Source organism: Antrostomus carolinensis, unplaced genomic scaffold (assembly GCF_000700745.2).
Source record: "Antrostomus carolinensis isolate BGI_N321 unplaced genomic scaffold, ASM70074v2 scaffold9297, whole genome shotgun sequence".
Classification (NCBI taxonomy): domain Eukaryota; kingdom Metazoa; phylum Chordata; class Aves; order Caprimulgiformes; family Caprimulgidae; genus Antrostomus; species Antrostomus carolinensis.
In genome coordinates this window covers 1-23440 of record NW_010326590.1, presented here as the reverse complement: position 1 = coordinate 23440, position 23440 = coordinate 1, and the positions used below count along the sequence as shown (strand labels likewise).

Sequence of the window (23440 nt, the reverse complement as noted above, 5' to 3'; positions counted from 1 at the left end):
CGTATTCTAGGAACTCTACAACCAGCTGGATTAACAAACAGCTCCAGCTGAGAGCGTTGGGAAGGTTAGAGATGGTGTAACACTGTCTGAGTCACAAAGCAATATGTCTTTCTCGTGATTACAGAACAGAGTCAGAGCTCCTCTCTAAAGCACGTGCCTATACACAAAACCTACCTGTACAAAAGCTAGTTCAGTCAGAGGTTTGATTTCTACCCCCCTCGCATTTGTAAACTTGACAGGATTAAGGTAAATAAATAAATAAATAAATAAATAGATGTGGCCTTCCTAGAGTTTTTCCTCTAAAAGCGATTGCACTATGTAAAACACACTGTACTTTGCCCAGCGCGGGCATCTCTTGTGCTGCTGCAATGCTTTGTATACCTGGAGTGCAGTGCGCAGACTGGGCTCAGCACTCACCTTCTGACCTACAAGCTGTTGCTTAAACGGATGTATATTGAGAAAAGTTTTCTAATGTTGCAAGATTTCCATCAACTTCACTGCAATCTGTACTGTCCCAAGTATGTGAATGGTCTGACTGAAAGAAACCCCTCCTGCTTACCAAAAAAAGGTAAAATTAAATAAAAGCTGCATGACCTGTTCTTCGAAGTGACTGGTAGTGGTTTTTTTTTTTCTGTATTTTTGCAGTATTCCTGTTTTCTACACTCACAGCACAGCTCTGTGCTTGGCCCTGCACTGGCCTGGCCTGGCTTCCAGCCCCTGGCCCAACGACGCACCGGTGTTGTCCCGACAGGAGGAGCTGTGTGAATGTGTTCTTTAAACCAACAGCAGGGTTACAGATGCGTGAACATACTATATAAATACATCTATAATTATACTCCGTGTATGTATTAAATATAAATATACATGAAAGATGAGGCCACAGGATGGAAAAATGTATTTAAATAATATTCAGGAACTTAATATTTAAAAACTATTCCAGAGTTGGGGGGATGGTACCTGGCCAGCACTTTAGCTTATTAATTTAAATATTCCTCACCCCATCTAGCTCTTGTAGACTAACAAAATACAAAGTCCTTTGACTTCCAGAGACAAAAATGAAAACATTGGTATGTTCTCAGCGTCTCTCTCATAACAAATCCCAGCTGAAACCAAAACACAGCACTATTCTAGCCCCTAAAAAAGCCAGCTCTGTTCCAGCTACAAACCAGGACCACCAAACCAGCCACAATTAAATTTCCTTTTGTAAATGGTATTCTGAAATGAACAAAAAGGAAGAAAAAGTCAGCTATGCAGAGGAGAGTGAGGAAACACAAATAAAACCTCAGTCTGATTATGACCATGTGTGTCTAAAAATTTTTAGATTTTTCCTTACCTCTAGAGTACAGAATTATATAACCAAACTTTGAGAAACACAGCAGGATGTTCAAAAGTGAGAAAGTGCTGACTTCTGAGCAGGCACTGTTCCACGAAAACCAGCGAGGAAGGAAAGCACGTGACACAATGAGGTTGTGTAGGTTCAAATATTTATTGACAAAAACATCAATGCGGCAAATGGCAAAAACTGTAAAAATAACTTGGAAACTGAAAGTGTTGGTGCTTGCCTTGCTCCTTAAAAACAATTACAGTAGCTTAAAAATTAGTATGCCACTTTCCTCTGGTATTTGCCAGCAGGTGACAAAGACAGTGTTTACACTTCACAACTTTCTGAACGCCCTGTGATGAGTCAAGTCATCGGATTTTCCTCACTCAGAGGCTTCAGTTCCTCCTGCTGAGCTTGCAGAGCTGCCGTTCATGTACGTTTACATGCAGATACTTACAGAGGGATGACAGGAATTATTTATGGGACACCAACAGCAATAAATGTGGCCAGTTTAGCTAGCAGTACAGGCAACAAGGCTCCTGTGAATTTAAATTCTTAACGAGGTGCAGATGTGAACTAAAAGCTACGACACGCAGGAATACTTAAGTTTAAATTACAGAGTTTCTTCCTGGTGTAGCTGTAGACTGGGGACAGAGAACACTTAAGCAGCTGCTACTGCAGTGAAGAAGCTTCCTATTTTGCTGGTCTTCTTTGGTCACTCTTCTGTCCTTCCTGGGCACCATGCCCCTTATTTCTGCTTTCAAACTGATCGTATCTTGTAATGGTGGATACACCGTCCACAAACTTGGTCTTGTAGAGGACGTTTGCATTGTTAAACATTCCATCCTTCAAGGACACCACAATAAACTAAAAACAACCAGAAAGCTTTAATTAAATGCTGCCATCCAAATAAAGACTTTTAAACAACATTGGAAAAGACTTCTAAAAAGAGGAGTCCTTTTACTTTATTTGGCTGGTATCTTGGTGGCAATTCTTTAAAAAAAATACTCTAACTGTAACTGAAGCTCAACAGAGTGTGCTGGGCAGGATAACACACCCACAGGCCAGGCATTTTCTGCAGCTAACGATGCACGGCTGTGGCCGTATCCCAGCGCCTGGCCTGGGCTATAGGTCACAACACAGAACGCCCCTTTGTAGTGCACCCATCACTGGAAAAAATGCTGCCTCAAATTTTGTAGGAATGCAGGATCTTTCATAGTCTAAAGATACTGCTCAAATTATTTTACAATACTGGTAAAAAATGTTTCCCTCCTTTCTCTCGTAATTTGGAAAGGTCACATCCCACCACCAGAGAGGTACTGCCTTTCAGAGTAGTAAGTTTCTTCAGTTCTACAGATTGTTTTCATGCACAGGCCACAGTGATAGAGAGATTCTTTCCACTAGTGCCTGGCTTCCTTCAACAGGGTCAAAAATAAAATATTTTTAAAGCTCTGGTTAAAAAAAGTCTAGAGAGAAAAAAAAACAAACCGAAACAAAAACCTCAAGATATGGGTCATGCCTGGAAGTGATCATATCAGACATTCTTCCCTGTCACTATCTGGTCTTTATACACTGCAGCAACAGCTTACATTAAAAGGCAACGCTGAGAAGTTTCACAGTTGCCACATCATCAGTGTAAACTTCCAGTTGAGACAACTTAGAAATACAACACACATCTCTGGAATAAAATCCTTGAACAGCTGAGACTCCTCAGTGGCAGACTGCCTCTCAAAATAATGAAGTGCATAGGCAGGTGATGACAATAGTTTCAAGATCATACCTGGGAGTGTCTGAAATGAGTATGAAGCATCTGCCCAATATTTTGGGTGTGAGAGAGATCAAGGGCTGCATCCACTTCATCCAAGATGTAAATTGGGGCAGGTTTGAAGAGGAGCATGGATAAGATCAAGGACAAGGCCACCAATGATCTAATACAGAGAACAATAAAGTCATGTTTTACCCTCTTGTTTGAGAGGCTTTGACTTCCGAAACCAATTGTTTGGGAGTAACAAAACGTCCTCTCAAAAGCAGATTGATTCACACGGTGACTTCTGAAGAGACAGAATGACAGCTTCTGCCACAACTTCTGATTTCAACATGCGAAGCCTTCTTCCAGAAATAGCAAAGGTTACTGTTTTTAGTGGAAGATTAGGTTAGCTGGTGATGATATGAGAACAACCACCGTGGTGTTGCTTTACCTTTTTCCAATTCAGAGTTGTGCAGTGCTGTTTTTCAATGTACAGTTCTTAAAGCATTCTGTCCTTCAAAGTTCTATATGTCTGTCTCACCTCTTACTAAATTCTGTTTCTACTTTTCAATTTGTTAGATTTTTCCCTAGAAGTTGCAAAGAAGCACCCACCCTATACAGTAGCTGTAATCATTGGAGGAGAAAATCGTCACTGTGACACTACTTTGACACTGAGGCAGAACTCATCTGTGCAGGTTTTTAAGATGACAACACAAAAGGCTAGAGCATTTAATTCAACAGTAACTCGGTATTACCTAGCATTACATGCAGTTTTTTCACCACTCAATTACTTTTTTTGTCACTTTTCCATGGAGTAAAATTTTGTTTCTTATCCTACACCAAGTAGAGCATTGTTCTAAGCTGGATTCCTCTTTGAGCTGAACTAAATTAATAATGCTTTCAATATTTAGTCAGGTTGGAAGGAGACAGAGACCCTGACTTAACCAGGGAAAGTTGTTTGTTTTTTTTCTTTTCTAAGCTATAATTATCTAGACTTGTCAATTTCATATACAACTCCAATGGAAAACAATCAAAAAACCCACAAAGTTCACCAACCTTTGTCCTCCACTAAGTTCTGTTAAGTTTTCCTTCCAGGTGTTTCCTAAGGCAACTCTGAACTCCAGACCATCCAAGACATTCTGGTTTTTAGAAGGTACTAGCATAGCTTTGGCTCCTGGTAGAAGTGTTGAGAAAATGGAACCAAAGTCTTCATTCACCTAGGAGTCAGATCATAAAAGATGTATGTACATGCTTTCAATCAAGAGCACAAAGAGCTGAAAACTTAAGTGTAATCTGCACTGTGCTCTAGACATCTTGCCCAATTTAACCCAGTGACCTTCTGTGTCCTGAAGATTAGCAGGTGCAGGACAGTGACACTATATGAGCATCTGGAATCTTTTATTTTCTCTGTACTGAAAAGAGAAGCAACACCAAGGGAGGGATTTATATAGGACACCTTATACTAAACATTTTAGAAGGATCAAGTTAAAGAAATATTGGAAGGCTTCATTATGTTGTCAGCCAGGGAAATGGTTATGCCCACCTCAGATTTATTACCTGGTAAACTGTGATTACTCTCAATTAAAGGACTATGAAAAGTCCAAGCACCTTGTAAGAGACACTCACAGGCACCTTCCCCAGCTCCTTTTCTTCCCAGGTTTACTTAAACAGTGTCCAGGTGTTGGATGGGACACAACTTTGTACATGCAGATTAAAATTTCCTAGGTCAAGGAGTGCATCTGAGAATGTACCTATTCCACCACTCGTGATGCTTTTAAATACAATTCACTCATTTTTGACTAGCAAGGTTTTGTAACAAAAAAGGTACCATTTTGTCAGTGATACCTTGAGAATGGGCAGTAATAATTAAAACCAATACTTAATTTGTGAGCAATCTAATCTTTGAGATAATCAATCTTCTCAAAGACCAAAAGTACAACTTCTCCTGGTCCAGCAAAAGACGTGTCAAAACCTTTCCATGTAGGAAGGGAAAGGGAAAAACTTATACTTTTGTTATAGCTCATGATACGAGAGAACTACGAAGGTGGCAGAGTGCTTAGAAAACAGAAACAGAAATCAGTTGTTACTCTGTTCCAGTATTACCCATCTGATCAGTGACAGGAACAGCAGCCCAGGTCCCCAGCCTCACATTGTATGGGGCTACACAGAACCAAAAGATTTTAACTCTGGTCAAATACTGACTTAAGCAAACAAAAAGAAAAATAGACTCTGTCACTGTTCGTCCAGCTTCCATGTGACAGACAATCATTTCAGCAAGCCAGTAGCTTAACTTTCCTTAAATTTTTGTGGGCATTAAAAGAGAATGATAAAGTAGCTGTCCTGGCTGTGTCCCCTCCCAAGACCTTCCCCACCTCCGACCCATTGGAGGTGGTGGAATGTTGGAGAGCCAGCCTGGATGCTGTGGGATCACTGCTCAGCAGTAACCAAACCACTGGTGTGTTATCAACTCCTTTGTAGCTGCCAATACAAAACACAGCACGGAGAGGGGCTGTGGGGAAAATTAACTCCATCTCAGCCAGACCCAATACAGCAGATTTTCAGGTTTAACTGTACCTTTACAATTCTCAGAGAATTCATGTATTACTCTCAAAAGTGAGGTAAAATTAAAGAAGTTAAGTAGTTGTTTTGTAGTTGTTTTGTAATTTAAATACTAGGCAAAGGAGATCAGTTCTTAAAAGAGATTCTCCACCTCCGCTCCCCCCCCACCCCCGGCCATGGAAATATGCAAAATAGTAATCAAAGATAAATCTGATCCCTCTGCTAAGATGTGAAGATTAGATTTCAAGTGCCATACCTTTTTCCAAGCAATGTGTACAGTTTCAGCTTTCTTCCGGTCAAGCTCTTCAATAGTTGCAAGAATTTTTAACTTGTCATTCTCTACGATTCTTTTTTTCTTCATTAAGTCATTGTACTGGTAGAATGAGAAGAAAAGATTGATTTCCATGAACTTCATGCTCAAATACATTTTGTGCTAATCTTACAGTTCCACTGTTTATTGTTTTTGTAACCATGAAATAGCCGTTAACCACAAGATTGAAAATCCAGCGCATTCATTTAGCAGTATGCTAAATGGGTTTAAGCTTTAGGATATTATTTGCAAATTAAAGTATTAGCATTTTCAACAACTGGCAAAAGGGAAGACCAACATTACTCTGAAAGTTGCACTTCCTTTTTCAAGTTAATCAATCATATTTTATTTGCCTTTCCATGGAAGAAAGGATGCTTCTGGAGGCTGACAGGGAGAACAGGCCACTTCTAATTGTAAAACAGTGCTAGAAGAGTTGAAGTGTCAAGTCAGTGGACAGTTTTCAGGCAATCTTGGAATAGCCCCAAGATACAGTTTAATTCAAGACAACCCCGGAACACCTTGAAGCTATCCTGAAGATGATTATTTTTTTGATATGCAACCTGTGATAAAGTATGCAATTCTCAGATACAGTAATGGATAGGCCAAACCTTGAGTAATGCTGCTGCTGCCAATTTAGGATGGATTGGGGTAGGTAGGAACAAAATTATTCTTTTTGCCATTCAAAGTCAAGATTATGCAAAGCCCAGAAAACTAGTGCACAAGTGAATAGTTAAAAAAAAAAATCAAGATTAGTATAAAAGATCTGATAGAAGGTTTCCTTCTGTCTCATGAAGAATTAGTGCTATTTTTGGTGTATTCAGAAATACAGCATGTGAAAATATCAAGCTACGTTATATGTAACGCCATAAACCCAACCTGCCCAGCCCTTAAAGGTCAGAAATGCTTACCCTCTCCTCTGTCTCAGAAAGCATATTCATAGCTCTCATGTTCACATTCCTTCCCAACTTCTCTTTTGTCTGCTGCAATTTCTGCAGCTTCTGACTTGCTTCTTCAGGATTGTTAGCTTTGAAGTCATAGTCCGTGTTTGGCTGCCCAAAAAGTGGTTTTGCTGAAGCTATCCAGTCATACTGTTTCAGCATTTTGGTCACCTATAAACAAGAAAATATGCTGATGCTTTTTTTTTTTTTGGTTCCTTCTCAAATGTGAATGAAAAATCATTTAAAAAAAATAATAAAAATCAACATCCTGGAATTACTCTACATCACTAATTCTCTTATCCCAACACAGCACCACGAGTGTGTACCTTTACAATCCTTCATGTGATTTCCAAGGCTGTAAGTGAACCAAGATTTTAAGGGAGCTTTCACATACACCCATCACATTTACTTGGAACACTTTTTTCTATACCTGCACTAAGCCATTGTCACTTAAACACCGGGATTAGCTTCTTTAATTAGTTACCTAATTTGTCCCTTTAGTCAGAATGATCTTCTCATTGATCATCTTCTCACTGTGACCTACTCCTTATTAGTCCATACTGAAAAGCTCTGTTACAATTTACAGTTCCCACCCTCTCCTCCTGGGATAAAACTTTTCACATCAACAGCTGCAAACAGGGGAGTGCTTATTAAGAACAAAAGGCTATTTCCTTTCCATGTGGCAAGGGAAATAACCACTCTTGGTCACAAGATGCAAGGAAAAGCACAGTTCTGAAATACCTTGTCAGCAGCATCAGCAGATTCTTGTTGACACTTGCAGATGCTGTGTTCTAATGTTTTAACCTTAAGTTGTATGTCATTATTTTGTTCTTTGTATTTTGCCATCTCTGAAGATTTGGCTTTAATTGCTTTATTATGTAACATAATTACTTCCTTCTGTTTGGCCAGCTCCTTCTGTGATTTGTCTACAGATTCCTGAAAAGCAAATCAAACAGCCATTTACTAGCATCCTTTAAAGTCTGGTCTTAGACTGTTGTTAGAAGAAAAGGACACAGCAAGTAAAGAGAAAAAAAACACATGTAGTAACAAAGCCAAAAAATAACTACTTAAACATAATTCAGTGCTGGCAAAAAAAATCCAAACAACAAAATACACAATATAATTTGAGCTTTAGGGGATCTTATCTTCAGTAACATGAACACAGATAATGAAGCACAGTATTCACTTTTACCTTTGCCTTAGATGCCTCAGCTGCCACAGTATCAACTTGTTCCTGGTAGGACTTGATTGCTTTATCTACAGCTGCTATCTGCTGTTCATAGGAGGTCTCTTCTTGTTTTAGCTCTTTAAGTTCCAGAAGTAAAGCTTCGACTTCCTAGAGAGATGTTTTCAAATTTATTACAGTTATACTTAAATTGAAAGAATTAAGATTCACTTTGACGTAGTAAATGCTGTAGAAAATTAACAGTACTCACTGTCCAGGAAGGTGGCAATCTCACAAAACCACAAAACTAAAAAACATCATCAATTTCTATGTCAGTGATTACAGAGTAAGTTCTAGAACTGACAGTGTTAAAACTTCAGGAGAATCAAACTTTCTGATTACTGCAACCACTTTTGACACTGAGAAAATTGCCAACAAAGGTTAAGTTTTACCTGCTGCTTTTCCTTCATTTTTTTGCTTGAAGCATCTGCCTTTTTCTTGGCAACATCTAGGTTCTGCTGGGCAATCTTTAGTTCTTTCTCACTTTCTGCTGATGCGTTTTTCATTTTATTCTCTAACATCTTGTATTTATCTTCTGCTTTCTTTTGTCTCTCTTCAGTTTTCTTTAATGTCTCTTCACACTCCGCTGAATCAAGAAGTACAGGACTGAGATTGGACTTGTTCTTATCTTCAAATTTACAACCTGAACTCCAACTGAAATAAATTTGTCTTTGCCTCTAACAGGAAAAGTGGCTGTATGTTGGCTAGTTACTGAAGACAGCTACTTCAGTTACACTGGGACAGTGTGCTGTTGTTACCAGGTATTGGTAGGATACCAAGTAGACAACCAGTCGTTAAAATTAATGACAGTAAGCCTTTTTTTCTTTTTTCCCATTTTTTTTTCAGACAACGGTAAGTATATGCCAAATTATACAACCAAGAAGTAAATAATCAGATGGCTACCTAATAAGATAGAAGCTCATCCCTAGAATATTTTATCTACATATGTGTCACTTCTACACATGTTATTTCTTTGGATGTTTTACTTATTGCTGCATTTGATTCCCTTTACATTTTTCCTCATCTATATGAACAGTACTTCTTTCCAATGCCTTCTTGTTACCCTAGCTATTTATATTGCTAACCATAACTATCTACAGAAACAGATGGCTAGGAAAAAACAAAGATTACTCAAATATGGGATTAAATCCACTTTAAAACTTCCCTGCAAAACCATTTTTCCGTTTATCAAAAAGTATATAAAACACTTAAGAAATAACCCTTACTACGAGAGAACGACCAACCCTATGCATATCACTTCTATGCAAATCTATTGTAATTCTGTATTTGTTACATATTCCAAAGCATAAAGCTGGTACTTTCAAAGCTAAAAATGTTTTTTCTTAAGCAAAGATTCTGCTATGCAAACAGACAAATATTTGTCTCATTCTCAGCAATTAGTCTGCAGTTAAAAGAATAAGAACGTATTTGTCACCAATGGTTTCCTTCAGGGCAAGCAGCTCTTCCTGTTGTTTGTGATAAGCACTTTGCTGAAGCTTCATTTGCAACAGCTCTGCTTTCTCAGACTGCATCTCCCACTGCTGCTTCAGTTGCCAGTACCTTTGAAGACAATGATACACACTGCTATAAGGAAGGGTACCCAGCACGTCAGTTTCAAAGTTGAAATAAGTAAATATAGAAATGAGCAGATGGGAGAAATACCTATATTCCCATTCTAACCTCAGATACAGTGATGACTGTAGGACAAATAAGCTTAAATGCATGGAAGTCTGATACAATTTCTTTAATAGCAACTGTGAAATTTGTAGGTAAGAATGTAAGTTGTTATATATGCAACTCCTGGTTACGAAGCCCCAGTAAGACATACTGAAAACTAAGAAATGCAGCACGTGGAATTTGGCAACAATTCAGAGCTCGTGCTTTTCCAACCATCATCGTGACAGACACTAGGCTGAAGCATTGAAGAAAAAATATCTAAAAGCAAAACTCATTTTCTTCCTTTTGGTCCTGTTTCTGGAAGTCTATTACAACTCAAAACAATTTGAAAAATAAATCCAGATGGCAGATAGCATTACACAACACTACATCCTTATGGGATTTTTACACAAAATTAAACATATTTTTATATTCCATCTTGTAAAAAGACCTTCAGCAACTGAGTAGCTGAAAATAAAATATACTTAAAATTATTTAATTTAAATCCTTACAGCAGTATCACTCAAATATGTCCCTTTATCTTTATATTTTCTTGTGAGAAAATAAGAGCTACCACAAACATGAAATTCTGTGTAAATGTTACAAAATAGGACTGGAACAGATCCATTCTTCAGTGGACATCATGAAACTTTGGAAAAATTCAAGTGATTTCAAGTAGACATCACTGTATGCCATTTTTTTCCTGTATTACCCAAAATAAAGTTTTCTTGCATGTGTTACCTAAAGACTAAATTTACTTGTTAATTTCTGTACTTATAAATTAAACTGGGGGGAGGGAGAGGGAGAAAGGGAATAATTTTCTGCTTATTACATTCTCAACTGGCCCTATGGTATCCAAAAATACTTCTTCTTATTACGTTTATTCAGTCACATAAGAATAAAAATAGACATTTTATAGGGCAAACCTTACTTTTCAGTAACATTCTTCAACTTTGCCAGCTCATTCTCTACAGTTGCAAGTTCGGATTCCTTTGCCTTGAGTTCTACTTCAATGTCTTTAATTTCTTGAAGTTTAGACAATATTGGTGCAGCCTGTGAGCACGCACCTGTTTAGCGGAGGAAAAAAAAATGCAGTCAAGCTGATTGGAATTAGACTGGTGGATTCACCACTAGCAAATAGCAAATTTTAAGTGTTAGTAATGATGCAGGTTGATCATTTGTTTTAGTTACAAAACAGAAAGGCAGTTAGGCTGAAGTTACAGGAGTTATTAGTGGATAGAGACCACTTCCTTTGTTATAAATTCACTCCTACAGACTTTGAATACTACACATGCATTTCTTGTCAAATCAAGTAACTTTTCATAATTCATGAAATTACCACAAATTAACTACGAATTACTTCAAAAAGTGCTTGAATTCAAAGGATTTCTCCTCCCAAGAGGATAATATAGCCACACAAGATTTAAGCATTTAAAATCTAAACTATTTCATTCAAATAGTTTGCCATTAATTTCTCCTTAGCCTAATCAATCTTATTTCAGCTCAAGACTGACAAATCTTTGCTCAAACAGATACTACCCCCAATATGAGTCTAAACAAAAAAAGTTACTGTTCATTTTTGTTAAAAACATGCGGAGCAGTGAAGAAATCAACAGACAGATAGTATTATTATATTAATAAAACCAGCAATTGCCTCCATGCAGAGTGCCCTGGGGGTCAAATGTATCTCCATCCAGTGTAACACTTTTTGTCATTATCCTTTTATCAAAGGTCACTTTCTTAGCATTATCCATGTTATTACAGATCAGTGCTGTTCCAAAGACATATTCCATTGCTTTCTGCAGTTCAGATTCATATCCAACTAGAGAAAGGGCTAAATGCAAGTTATCACGACCCACCTAGAAATCAAATGAAATGTAATTAGTATGCCTTAAGCAATAAGAATTTTCAAATTTCATTTCTGTCTTCTCTTGAAAAAAAAAAACCAAACCACTTTCTAAAAACATCCTTACATTTTAAAACAATTTCAGTTAAAAGTGGAATAATTAATAACCATTTAAACATTGCACAGCTGAAACGATACAAAGGAAAAAATAAAATCAAGACACCCTCAAACCCTATATAAATTCTTATTAGTATAACCATTAACAAGCCTGTGCTTTTAGCAAAGAAACAAAATGAAAAAGGTACACAAGCAAAACAGTGCAAATAGTGTATTTATTACATACCAAATTCTGGGCCAACTTGACCACGTCTTGTCCAACACACCTGGCTGAAATTTTGTTCAGTGGAATGATGGTGTATCGACGCCTCAGTTCACCCTTTTCTAAGAGCTTTTTGCCAGTAACCTCAAATGAGGAGAGTTACAAAACATACCTGAATACATAACTGATTTTGTAAAGTAAGACAATAGGGCACTGCAAGATTAACATATCGTTGCAAGCAGCTCTGCATTACTCTCTTGACCTAATTTAAACACGTAAATGGGTCCACACCACTCTCTTAAGCATTCTGTAACAATGAATGCGCTTGCTAACCCCGAATCACACGACCCCACCTCAATATTCAGAGTTCTGTATTATAGTAATGAACATACCTCTGTGTCCACAATAATGTTATAGAGTTTCCCTCCAGCCACTGCTTCTAAGGCTTTTGCTTTAGATAAATCTTTCACAGTGATAAGAGACACAACAGGGCCTTTCACACGGTTTGGATTCCAATTTTTTTCTGGATCTCTTAAAATAAATTTAAATTGTGAAAATCACATGTTTGTTTCTCTCACACACATCTTTAAAAATTTATATTTAAAAACTCACACTGCTTATTGTATTGGTATAAGAAGTTCTAAATTCTATCAGGAAAAAACCCACAGAAAATGGTTAAATTAAATACTTCAAGGTAAGAGAATTCCCAATAGAAAGTCATTAGAAGAATGTCCTTCCAGATTTTGGTAAAATTTGTTCACACAATTTTCAATTGATTTTTACTATGGGTGCCATTATTAGCACACCTATAGAAATAGGTTCAGACCGATTATCACATAAGCAAATAAATCTGGGGAAACATATATTTGATTGGTGGAGACAGATACAATGTTGATTTCCACAGAGCAAGTCTACTCGCAGTCCTCAGGCAGGACTCTGAAAAGTAATTATCACATATTTTTGCAGTTTAGACCTTTGCACTCTCTGGTTTTAGCTACTGAAGTTGAGTTATGGCTTGCAAACACCATCACACGAAACTTAAATTCCACTGATTTTGATAAGGCTACCGTTTAAGAATGATTGTATCACTTCCCCTGCTGCCCATTAATTCAGTTAACATCTCCCGACTTCCTCCCCCTTTGCATTGCAGGTAAGACAGGTGTTATTCACTGGCACTAAAAGGAAAGTAACAGCTAAGCAAATGATGGAATTATCCTCAAAGTCCCATAAGACACACATAATATGCCCCAAAAAGCATTTTCCAATGTCTTTTAGGATCACACTGAGATCTTACTTGTATTCAAACTGTAGATGGGGAAACTTGGCTGTTAAGCCTTCATACGATTCTCTCAGTTTGCTGATGTCATTAGTCAATGTCTTCTTTTTTGCTAGAAGGGCTTCTTTCTCTTCTTAAGAGTTGAACACAAACAGCAGATAAACATCCAGAGCACAGAAATCTATTAGCTTAAAAACTGGTACACTGTACTGTTTATATACATATATGTAGAGAATACTTAATTAAAAGACTTTCTAAAATTATTTGTAAATTTCCAGTTTAGGCAAATTAACACCATCACAATACCAAACATGCAAAGAAAGGATTTAAAGTCTAATGTGCTTCTCTGAATGGCATTCTGGAATATCAATTTACAGTTTTGAGGAGCTTCTGTAACAAATATTACCTGGAATGAGAGATGAACTTTCAGAAGTGTCTGAGGTAGGGAAAACCAGGAAGGAATAGGGAGTTGGACACTTTTTCCACCTAAATTTTAGATGGAATTTGAATTTCCCACCAAACTTTAAAAGATTTGGCCTAAAGTTTATAAAATCAAGTTATTTTAAAACTATTTTCTGTGGAAGAGAAGAGCTTGCAGACCTTTGACCAGAGAAATTTATTTGTGCATGAAAGCAGCTGTGGTAATTTAACTTGGCTGGCAGCCAAGCACCACACAGCTGGTCACTCACTCTTCCTCCCTGCAGGGAACAGGGGAGAGAATTGGAGGGGTAAAGGTAAGGAAACTCAGAGGTTGAGATAAGAACAATTTAATAAATAAAATAAAACTTAAAATACTAATGATAATAATGGTAATAATAGAATATACAAATGAGTGATGCACAGTGCAATTGCTCACCATCCACTGACCAAGCCCAGCCCCTTCCTGGATAATGATCCTGGAGGACCAACAATTCCAAAACCAAAACCACGATCCCAGAAGAGCGAGAGCCTAAGCATTCCAGTCAGCCTTCGTTAATATACTGAACAGGATGTTACATGATATGGAATATCCCACTGGCAGATACAAATGCCAATTTGGGTTTCCTAATTTTCCAATGCACCCCCCTCCTATGCACCTGCACATTAGCAAAACACAGGGACCTTGGAAAGTCCTTGATCTTCCAATAACAGTTAAAAGCATTGGTATGTTATCAACGCTCTTCTCATACCAAATCCCATGCTGAAACCAAAATGCAGTGCTATTCTATCTACTAAGAAGAAAATTAGCTCTGTCCTAGCTGAAAACCAGAAGAGCAGCATATTTGGTTCAGTTCCTTCTTGTCCTGGCTCTGGCTGGGATGGAGTTAATGTTTCCCACAGCAGCCCTCAGTGCTGTGCTTTGTTTTTCTAGTAGTTGACAACACACCAGTGTTTTGGCCACTGTCAGTGCTCCCACAGCACCAAGGCTTTTGCTCTAAAGGGCAGTAGAGTGCAGGTGGGCAAGAGGTTAGAAGGGGACACAGCCAGGCCAGCTGACCCCAGGAATATTCCACACCATATGAGGGCGTGCTCAGCCACAAAGCTAAGAGAAAGGAGTAGGGGTGGGAGCATTCATAATTAAGGTGTTTGCCTCCCAGACCAGCTGCTACACGTACTGAGACCCTACTTCCTGGGCAGTGACTGGATATCACCTGCTGATGTGAAGCAGAGAGTAAATCTTTTTGTTTTCCTTTGCCTGTGTCTAACAGAGACAGTTCCAGCCAGCTCCAAGACAGACCTGCTGCTGGCCAAAGCTGAGCCCACCAGCAACGCTGGTAGCACCTCTCTGATAACATTTGTAGAAGGAGTAAAAACTGCTGCACAACAGCAGTTAGAGAGAAGAGAAGATGTGAGAGAAACAATCTGTGCAGACACCAAGGTCAGTGAAGAAGGAAGGGGAGGAGGTGCCCCAGGCACCGGAGCAGAGATTCCCCTGCAGCCTGTGGTGAAGACCATGGTGAGGCAGGCTGTCCCCCTGCAGCCCATGGAGGTCCATGGTGGAGCAGATGTCCACCTGTAGCCCGTGGAGGACCCCACACCAGAGCGGGTGGATGCCTGAAGGAGGCTGTGACCCCATGGGAAGCCCAAGCTGGAGCAGGTTCCTGTCAGGACCTGTGGCCCCGTGGAGAGAGGAGCCCACACTGGAGCAGGTTTGCTGGCAGGACTTGTGACCCTGTGGGGGACCCGCGCTGGAGCAATCTGTCCCTGAAGGACTGCACACCATGCAAAGGATCCATGCTGGAGCAGTTCCAGAAGAACTGCAGCCTGTGGGAAGGACTCACATTGGAGAGGATCATGGAGGACTGTCTCCTGTGAGAGGGACCCCACGCTGGTGCAGGGGAAGAATGTGAGGAGGCAGTGGCAGAAGTAATGCATAACGAACTGACTGCAACCCCCACTCCCCATCCCCCTGCACCATTGCTGGGGAGGACATAGACAAAAATCAGGAACAAAGCTGAGCCCAGGAAGAAGGAAGAGGTGGGGGAAAGGTGTTTTAAGGTTTGTTTCCATTTATGATTATCCTACTCTGATTTGAATAGCAAGAAATTAAATTAAATTTCCCCAAGTTGAGGTTGCTGTGCCTGTAACAGTAACTGGTGAGTGATCTCTCCCTGCCCTGCTCTCAACCCATGAGCCTTTCATTATATTTTCTCTCCCTTGTCCAGTTGAGGAGGGAGAGCGCTAGAGCAGCTTGGTGGGCACCTGGCAGCCAGCCAAGATCAACCCACCACATTTCTGTATTCCTTTTCAGACTCCCCTCAGAATTATGCACCATAAGTCTGTACAGACCTTCATAGTTCAGCTTCTTCAATTGGTTCTCCAGTTTTTCTTTTGTTTTTCTGACAGCTTCAAATTCTTCTTGGTCTTTTCTATAGCCTCTGTCCATCTTTTTAACTTCAGCTTGCTTTTTTTCTAATTCTTCTTGTGCATATTTCAACTTCATTTGAGCCTGTGAGGAGTAAGAAAATACGGTACTGGAAAATGTTCAAAGAGAAGCTTGCAGGTACAGATTTAGAACACTTGCACCAATAAGGTGCTCACATAATTTGTAAATGTTTCCATTGGTTGCAGAAATGCCAGAAAAAGCAGCCTTGGCCTATGAAAGGAAGGGCACGGGCCATTTTGGAATAAAATATAAACCATGTATCTGGACACAATAACTCATATTAGGACATGGATAGAGTCCAAGAAGAAACAAGGTACAATAATGTGGGACACAGCTGTCCTTGTTATTCTTCCCAAGAGTTTTTCCTTAAGTGAAACAAGCAAGGTGCACTTGCAACTTTGAAAATTTAAATTCCACTGTGAGAACTATTCAAGCAGAGGTTTCCCATCTTAAAAGAGCAGGTGCCTGTTTCAGTCACGTGACCAGCATACAGTTAAACTGAGAAGAAAACAGTTTCTTCTCAACTCTCCATTCACAGTCTCAGGCATCTTTATTTTGATTCCATTAAGTTTTACTGCAGAAATCTCTATAGTATGAATGCATATCATGGACAGCAGTCTTTATTTCTTCCTATCCAATACCATCAGTCATTTGAGTACTGTGAGTCCTACTTTATGTTTCAAATGCCAGTTTCTATGTTACAGTTTTTTCCTATTTATCTCTATCTAAGCAAGGGGTTTTCTTTAATGACCTGTTTTATCAAAAAGTCACCTCAATGCATATGCCAACCTGCAAAATATCTTGCATAGACATTCTGAAATTTTTTCACTGACCTTTCCAGAGCATGTCATTTGGTTTTCAGACAATTTTCAAAAGAAGCAGGAAGGCTGGTCTGATACAGACAGAGCTTTTATTCTTACCTGTTTAGCCTCTGTGACTGCTTTGCTGATTTCATTTTTGCAGGTCATCATCTGCCCAGCAATAGTAGCTTCTTCCCCATCATCATTGCTGGACAAGCCAGATGACACAGCATTAAAATGCTGTTGTGCTGCAGCTAAAGCCTTTACATCTTTTTCACTTTCTTCCTGTAAAGCATCTAGTTCTTTCTCAATCTTCTTTACTTCTTTCTCTTTTGACACTAATGCTTTAGAATCCTTCAGCAAAACAAAGAACAAAAACAAAAAAGAAGAGAGAACCTAAGTACTATTAATTTCAAATTCATGTTGTGTAGATGAGGACCTATGAGTAGTTTTATCAACTACATTTCTATGACCCTTTGTCAGATATTGTGATCTTACAATTTGTCTTTGCATTTTTTCAAGTGTGTATTTGCCCCATGAGTGCACTGAAGATCTACAGAAAGATCAAATACAGGAAAAGATGACAACTGCCCAAGAACTAGGAGAAATTACTCTTTCTTACTAATATCTAAGAAGTAAAGTATTATTCAGTGCTCCTCTCACATAAAAAAAAAATCAACTGTCAGAAATGTGCAATGTAGAAATTTCTCCTTTAATTTTAAGAATACCACACGTCTGGAGAGCACCCTATTTTTGAAGCTATAGGGATCTCTCCTGAGCTTAATAGAAAGTTGGTGATCTTAAAGAATAGCACTTTCTTTGTATATGCATCACATTTGTTTCTAACGGGAACATACTACCTATGCCCCAGAAACCAAACAACGCCCATACCATTTGTTTCTGCTTTCCTGATGTAATTCTTGCCAAACACAGGATTTTTCTTATCATGATAGGTAAGAAAAAACAGCTGTCCCCTTCATTCTGAATTAATTTACTGTTTAAAGAAAATGATATGCAACTGTCTTACCTCCTGCACACTTTTTAGCAGTTCTTCATGCTTTTTCTCTTCACTTCTTAAGTTTTGCTTCTTGAGATCGAGGCCACTTAGTGCTCTAGCATAAACCCTCTGAGCTTCTGAAAGTGCTTCTTCAAGTGAATGGAGTGTATCACCAACATCCTACAATCAGAAATAAAAGAAATTTAATTTACCTAAGAAACTGATAGGCTATTTGTAATATTTCACCTTCTGTTCACAGCTGGTGAAGAGATAAATATTGATCAAGCAGGCAGTTAAAACTCCAATGCAAACAGGTCAGAATATCTCTTCCCTCTAAAATTCAGAGTAACATGAAGTCCCACATCATCCCATATCATAGGACACTGTCCCTGTATAAAGCTGCAATTCAGGCACCCAAAGACCCTATGGGCCATCCTGTATCTAAGCAAATTTACTGGCCCCAAAACAGAGGTCAGTACTGATTTTTGCTGAACAAATTTCCTACTTTAAGTGTATTTCTTTTGAGACATCAGCAAAAAGGGAGGAAAAAAAAATATGTCAAAACTTACCATTGGAAGGACAGAGTGGAAACGTGAGAGCAATTGGAAATAAAGAATTTCAGACCAATAAAAACTTTAAATGGACGCCTTTTAAACAACAGCTAAGAATGCCAATGAGCAGCGTATAATCTAAACGACCCACCAGAAGAAGACAAAATGCAAGGATATATTATCTGTAAAAATAATTCCCTTCTCATATAACTCCTTGTACTCAGATAAGCACAACTCTGTTCTCACCTCATCCCTTTTCTTTTCCATCTCTGCTATTTCTTCATTAAGTTGTGTTATCTTCTTTTCATGTTCAGCCATTGATTCCTGAAGCTCCTCCACATTAGCCTGCATTTCCTTTAATGCTTTAGCAGAGGTTACCTTTGTCTCTTCAGCCAGAACAAACTGATAAGCTATACAGAAGTGACTTAAATGTTCTATTTTTCTTATTAGTTTTTGGTATTCTAGATAAGATGATCGGTCCTGAAAAGACATCAATAAAAAAAACCTCTAAAATTTGATGGAAAAATAATAGTAACTAGGACTGTTATAGAAATCTTCTAAGCACATCTACTAACGTCATTATTTGTAGATAAGAGGAAGGATTCTCCATGTTAAGTAATATATTTGGCATTGTACATTGCAAGCCTGCTTAGGAAAATAGTAGATAAAACAACATTTGCACAGTAGAAATATCAATTGACACAAGGTTTTTTTTTTTAAAAACTATCCTTTATTTTTATCTAGTTCTCTTGTTTTCTTCCTTCTCTCTACATTCCCCTCTGGGATATCGTGGACGTCTCGAGTGTCACATTTTCTGTATTTGGATAGAAGATAAAATTTCTCTCTCTTAAAAGATTCTACAGAGCTTGAAAACATGGTATTGTTTTAGCCACCACATACTGTTTCAAGGTAGCTGACAAAACTTTTTTCAGTACTTTAAGGGCCCTACCACTGTTCTAGTTTTTCCATACCTCTTTCAGTTTCTGTAAAGTTGGAGTGATCTCATCATCTAAGACCTGAAACACAAACCAGAATATTTATATTCAGATTTTTAAAACTCTTATACGTTTAAGCATGAATACCTAGTTCCAGGTGCAGAAACGAAGTATTCTACAAGTTAAAAACCACACTACACTAGTTTTTCAGTTATCTTTAACAAATAGAAAAGAAAATACACTTTCCAACATGTAATACCTTTTGAATCTCTTTCAGTTTGCTTTCCTTCTTCTCTATGGTTTTCTGGACAGCTGTTTTCTTGCATTCATACATCCTCGTCCCAGCTGCTTCCTCAATCATAGCTAAAATCTAAAATAAAGCAATGCAACAAAATTGAGATGTTTCTTCTTATAAGTTCAACTCAGAACTGAGTTGGACATTTCATCTGCCTCCAACATTGGGTTTTTTGGTCTCCCTCTCCCCTGCTATTGGTTCTTGTCATTCAAATCAAATCAGTAAAACTTCAGACAAGAAGCTCCCACAACTTTCTTACCTCTGGTGGCTTCATATTTAGAACTTTGGTAATTTGCCCCTGGTGACAGAAAGATAAAACAAGAGTGGTGGTTGTGTACCATGCAACAGCAAAAAAAACAAAACAAAACATCAAACCCAAAAAACCTACACTAATTTTTATATGTTATTTTATAAGCTCAAACATGTTTTGTTTTCTTCTGCCACAAGGATCATCTAGTTTACTCAACTGTTTTGCTCTTGAAAGTTCAAACAAATCACTTCTTCAGGTAGAAAGCTTGAAACGGCCCTTATACCTTATCTTAGGCTCATCCTCCACATTCCCAATTACATCTTAAATATGTGCATACTTTGTTCTAGAGTCTTATTGAGTTGAATGCTGAATAATGTTGAATAAGCTCCCACTAATCAACTGGCTTTTTTTTTTTTTTTTTTTTTTTTTTTGAGATTTAGCTCATATGTAACCAGGGGGAAGCAGAATATGTGCAAAACTGCCCTTCCCCACAAGCTTGGACTCTTCCATTTGAAACAGTAAATTCTGCTCTGTTTTATTATTCCTTGCAAGTATTTCAGGGATTTGCCTAGTCGCTGTGTTGATAAGGGTCTTTTCAATTGTCAGCTCTTCCTTTGTTAATTGTGACTTAAGAAAGCAGGTATATGAACTCCATTTAAAACATCGTCTAACTTGGAATAGGAAAGGAAATCTCTGTCTTTTTAGCACAATAATAAAAGCAACATCTATCTATCTGTTAAAGAGGCAAAATGGAAAATAAAATTGGAATATGTTTTAGGAAAAGCCTACTACATGAGGGCTACGTGAGGTCTTGTGCTAAAAGACATATGTTTTAGGGCCAAACTATGTTGTACCAGAAATCTTAACTACTTCCAGACGTTTGATTTTTACTTGACAAGAAGTTGATTTTCTTTGATTAGAAAATTGAGTTTTCTTCCACTGTCTATCCTGCTTCCAGTTTAGTGCAACTTCTATTCTTTTTGGGTTTTATAAAGATGCCCACAGTACCTGCATGATGAGGAAGTGAGGGTTATTGACATTGAGTCCAACGGAACAGAAGAGATCCTGCACACGAGTGTTGCTAGCATTCACACCATTGAGAAGATACTTATTTCTACCTCCAATGACAATCTGGAAAAGGAAAAGAAACAGAAGAAACTTTTAAAGTGTTTTAAAAATGACCTGACATTATAAGAATATAAGCTGTAATAAAGAACAAAGAAATCTGAGAAAATCTCACATAATATATCTTTGCATATACATACATGTGCATACTAAACAGAACATCAAAACAGATCATGTTAGACTGAAGAGACATTTAAATTATGTAAGTAAAACATAAGAAAGATGAGGCATTGAGGGCAATATTGAGAAGAAAATTTCCAAACTCCACAAGTTTTCACTTAAAAACCAAACAAACAAACCACCAAAAAAACCCCAACTTGGGAGATCTCTTCATCAGAAAGATAAAGGTTCCTTTGTTTCTGAAGACCAAATTTAACATATAGTCCAGATATTAAGAGGAAAATATGAAAGCAGAAGAAAAAGCCACAAAACAGAAGATTATAACTTTTAGGAACATTATTTCATTATTATTATTATTATTAAGTTTCTGTGCAAGTCCATAGAAAAAATTACTGATATAATACATTTAACAATATTAAACTAATTTCTCAAGTAATTCAAATTTTTTTTAAAAGCTAGTACACTTGATATACTGCTACAGCTTGTGTTACTTACTAATTACACTGCAGAAGCATTGCTTCAGTTGTAAAAACTCAAGAACTTTTTCTTTTTTCTTGAAAAGTCACTCTGTTAGTAAAACATGGTAAGAGCATGGTAAAAATGTATATAAGTTACTGAGCAACACAAACATTAAAGACTCACCTGCCTAGTGATGGTGATCTCATCGTTAGCTTCAAATCCCAGTGGACTTTGTTTCTTGTCAGAATTATCAAAGGTAATAGACACAGTTGCTTTAGTAATTCCAGCTTGCCCATTTTTATAAACTAGGTCTTGCAAGTTGGAAGCTCGCACCTAAATCATGGAACAGATAAATAAATTTTTGAAAGAAACTCATTACACAGCTTCAGTGCACTACTGTAGGTTTTTGAGAAATGAATTTTAAAAATGCAGATCTAGCTGTAGATTTAAGAGTTCATGTGAGAAACTGACATATAGGACCTTCAAGGTGCTAGTGTTGGAAAAACCACAGGCAGAGCGTGCCCATCTAGTTTTAGTGAGACAGCTAATTGTTTCTGCCTGAGATTCCTAACAAAAACTTAATAGATGCTTAAAAATAAAAAAAGTCATAAGACAGATGACTAGTTCAGTCACCAGTATGTTTACTTAAAGAGCACTTATTATTCATAATGCAGTTCACAGGAAAATTAATTACAAAGTGTTCCCTGGAGGTCTGCTGGATTTGTCAACAATTATGGGGCAGGGGGGGTGTGAAAAAATCAGCTGAAGACAGAGATTCAAATTTATCTCAGAGCACACTTTTTTTTTTTAATAAATCAGATATATCACCTTTTAAATAGCAGGCACTGCATGAAAACCAACTTTTTTTTTTTTCTGGTGGCCAAATTTGAAGACCAATCCAGACATGAAAAAGTTTATTACAAATAAACAAGTTAGTGCCCTTAACTGCAAAAGATCTTCAGCCCGAGGCTGATATTTTTTAAATGGGTATTTTTAGTCTAATGTTCTAAACTGCATACTTTAAACTACTGCAGTATATTGATGAAATTATAATTCAATCTTAATGGAAGAATGAGCAGGAATTTCAGGAATGAGACACCTAGCTTTATGTAATGGAAAATGCAAATAAAGAAACCTTTTTTAAAAAAATTTTTGAAACAGAAGCACCATTTCAGGTCTTCCATTACAGATTACTCAAGAGACCAATACGAAACATTGCTGACAGAAGGAAGACCTTCCTTAAATGCACCCTCTCCCCTTACCTGTGTCAGATTGGTGATTCCCAACAGGAAACAGATTGAGTCCAAGATATTGGACTTGCCACTACCATTCAAGCCAGTAATGGCATTGAATAATGGGTCAAAGTCATGAATTTCTGTTCTCTGAGCGTAGGATTTAAATCCTTCAAGAACAATTGACTTGACGTACATCTTCTCTATGTTCCTAAGGGACTCAGCAAAGTATTCCTCTAACAAGTATGAAGAAAGGTATCTGGATTATAGTCCTACGTATTTCAAAGAAAAAAAGAAAAAAGAAGCAGCAAACAAATCATACTGCACGCCAATAAACAGCGAAATGTGTGAGAAAATGGAAAGAGCACACGTCTTTTACAACAATGAGTGTGAATTTATAAACGGAACATTCCAAGTAGTCCCCAGATCCAGGAAGCCTCCCAACAATAGCTTGTACTTCAACATTTTAAAGTGACGTGACTTTACACAACGTTCATCACGACATCTGTATAAAGACTGTGGCATAACCCTGTTTTCTCACAAAGCTGGCTATTAGCCACCAGCTGGGGAAGAGAGGGGGAAAGAAGGGGGAAAGGGGGAAAGAAGGGGGAAA

At 37.9% G+C, this 23440-nt stretch overlaps 1 protein-coding gene across 1 annotated transcript; it reads right to left on the bottom strand.

The window, feature by feature from the left end:
- Nucleotides 1-2014: 2014 nt before the first annotated feature.
- On the bottom strand, nt 2015-23025 carry SMC2 (structural maintenance of chromosomes 2). Its single transcript, XM_010171625.1, has 24 exons — nt 22858-23025; nt 21779-21928; nt 20900-21022; nt 19901-19939; nt 19606-19716; nt 19383-19427; nt 18658-18891; nt 17891-18040; nt 16984-17217; nt 15967-16126; nt 13216-13330; nt 12314-12452; nt 11946-12065; nt 11411-11615; nt 10688-10823; nt 9536-9660; nt 8493-8686; nt 8068-8211; nt 7617-7811; nt 6846-7046; nt 5884-6000; nt 4125-4285; nt 3102-3249; nt 2015-2188 (listed from the first exon to the last, which is right to left on the bottom strand). The coding sequence occupies exons 1-24, from the start codon at nt 23023-23025 to the stop codon at nt 2015-2017; spliced, it is 3588 nt and encodes a 1195-aa protein (XP_010169927.1).
- Nucleotides 23026-23440: the final 415 nt, after the last annotated feature.

What these genes read in the sequence shown, in the direction of transcription:
- SMC2 (XM_010171625.1), bottom strand. Translation starts at nt 23,025, where the DNA reads ATGTACGTCAAGTCAATTGTTCTTGAAGGATTTAAATCCTACGCTCAG. An exon ending in GAAGAAGCTGAACTATGAAG is followed by an intron (nt 13,331 to 15,966) that starts GTCTGTACAGAC and finishes TCAACTCTTAAG; the next exon opens with AAGAGAAAGAAGCCCTTCTA. An exon ending in TACACATTGCTTGGAAAAAG is followed by an intron (nt 4,286 to 5,883) that starts GTATGGCACTTG and finishes TCTGACTCCTAG; the next exon opens with GTGAATGAAGACTTTGGTTC.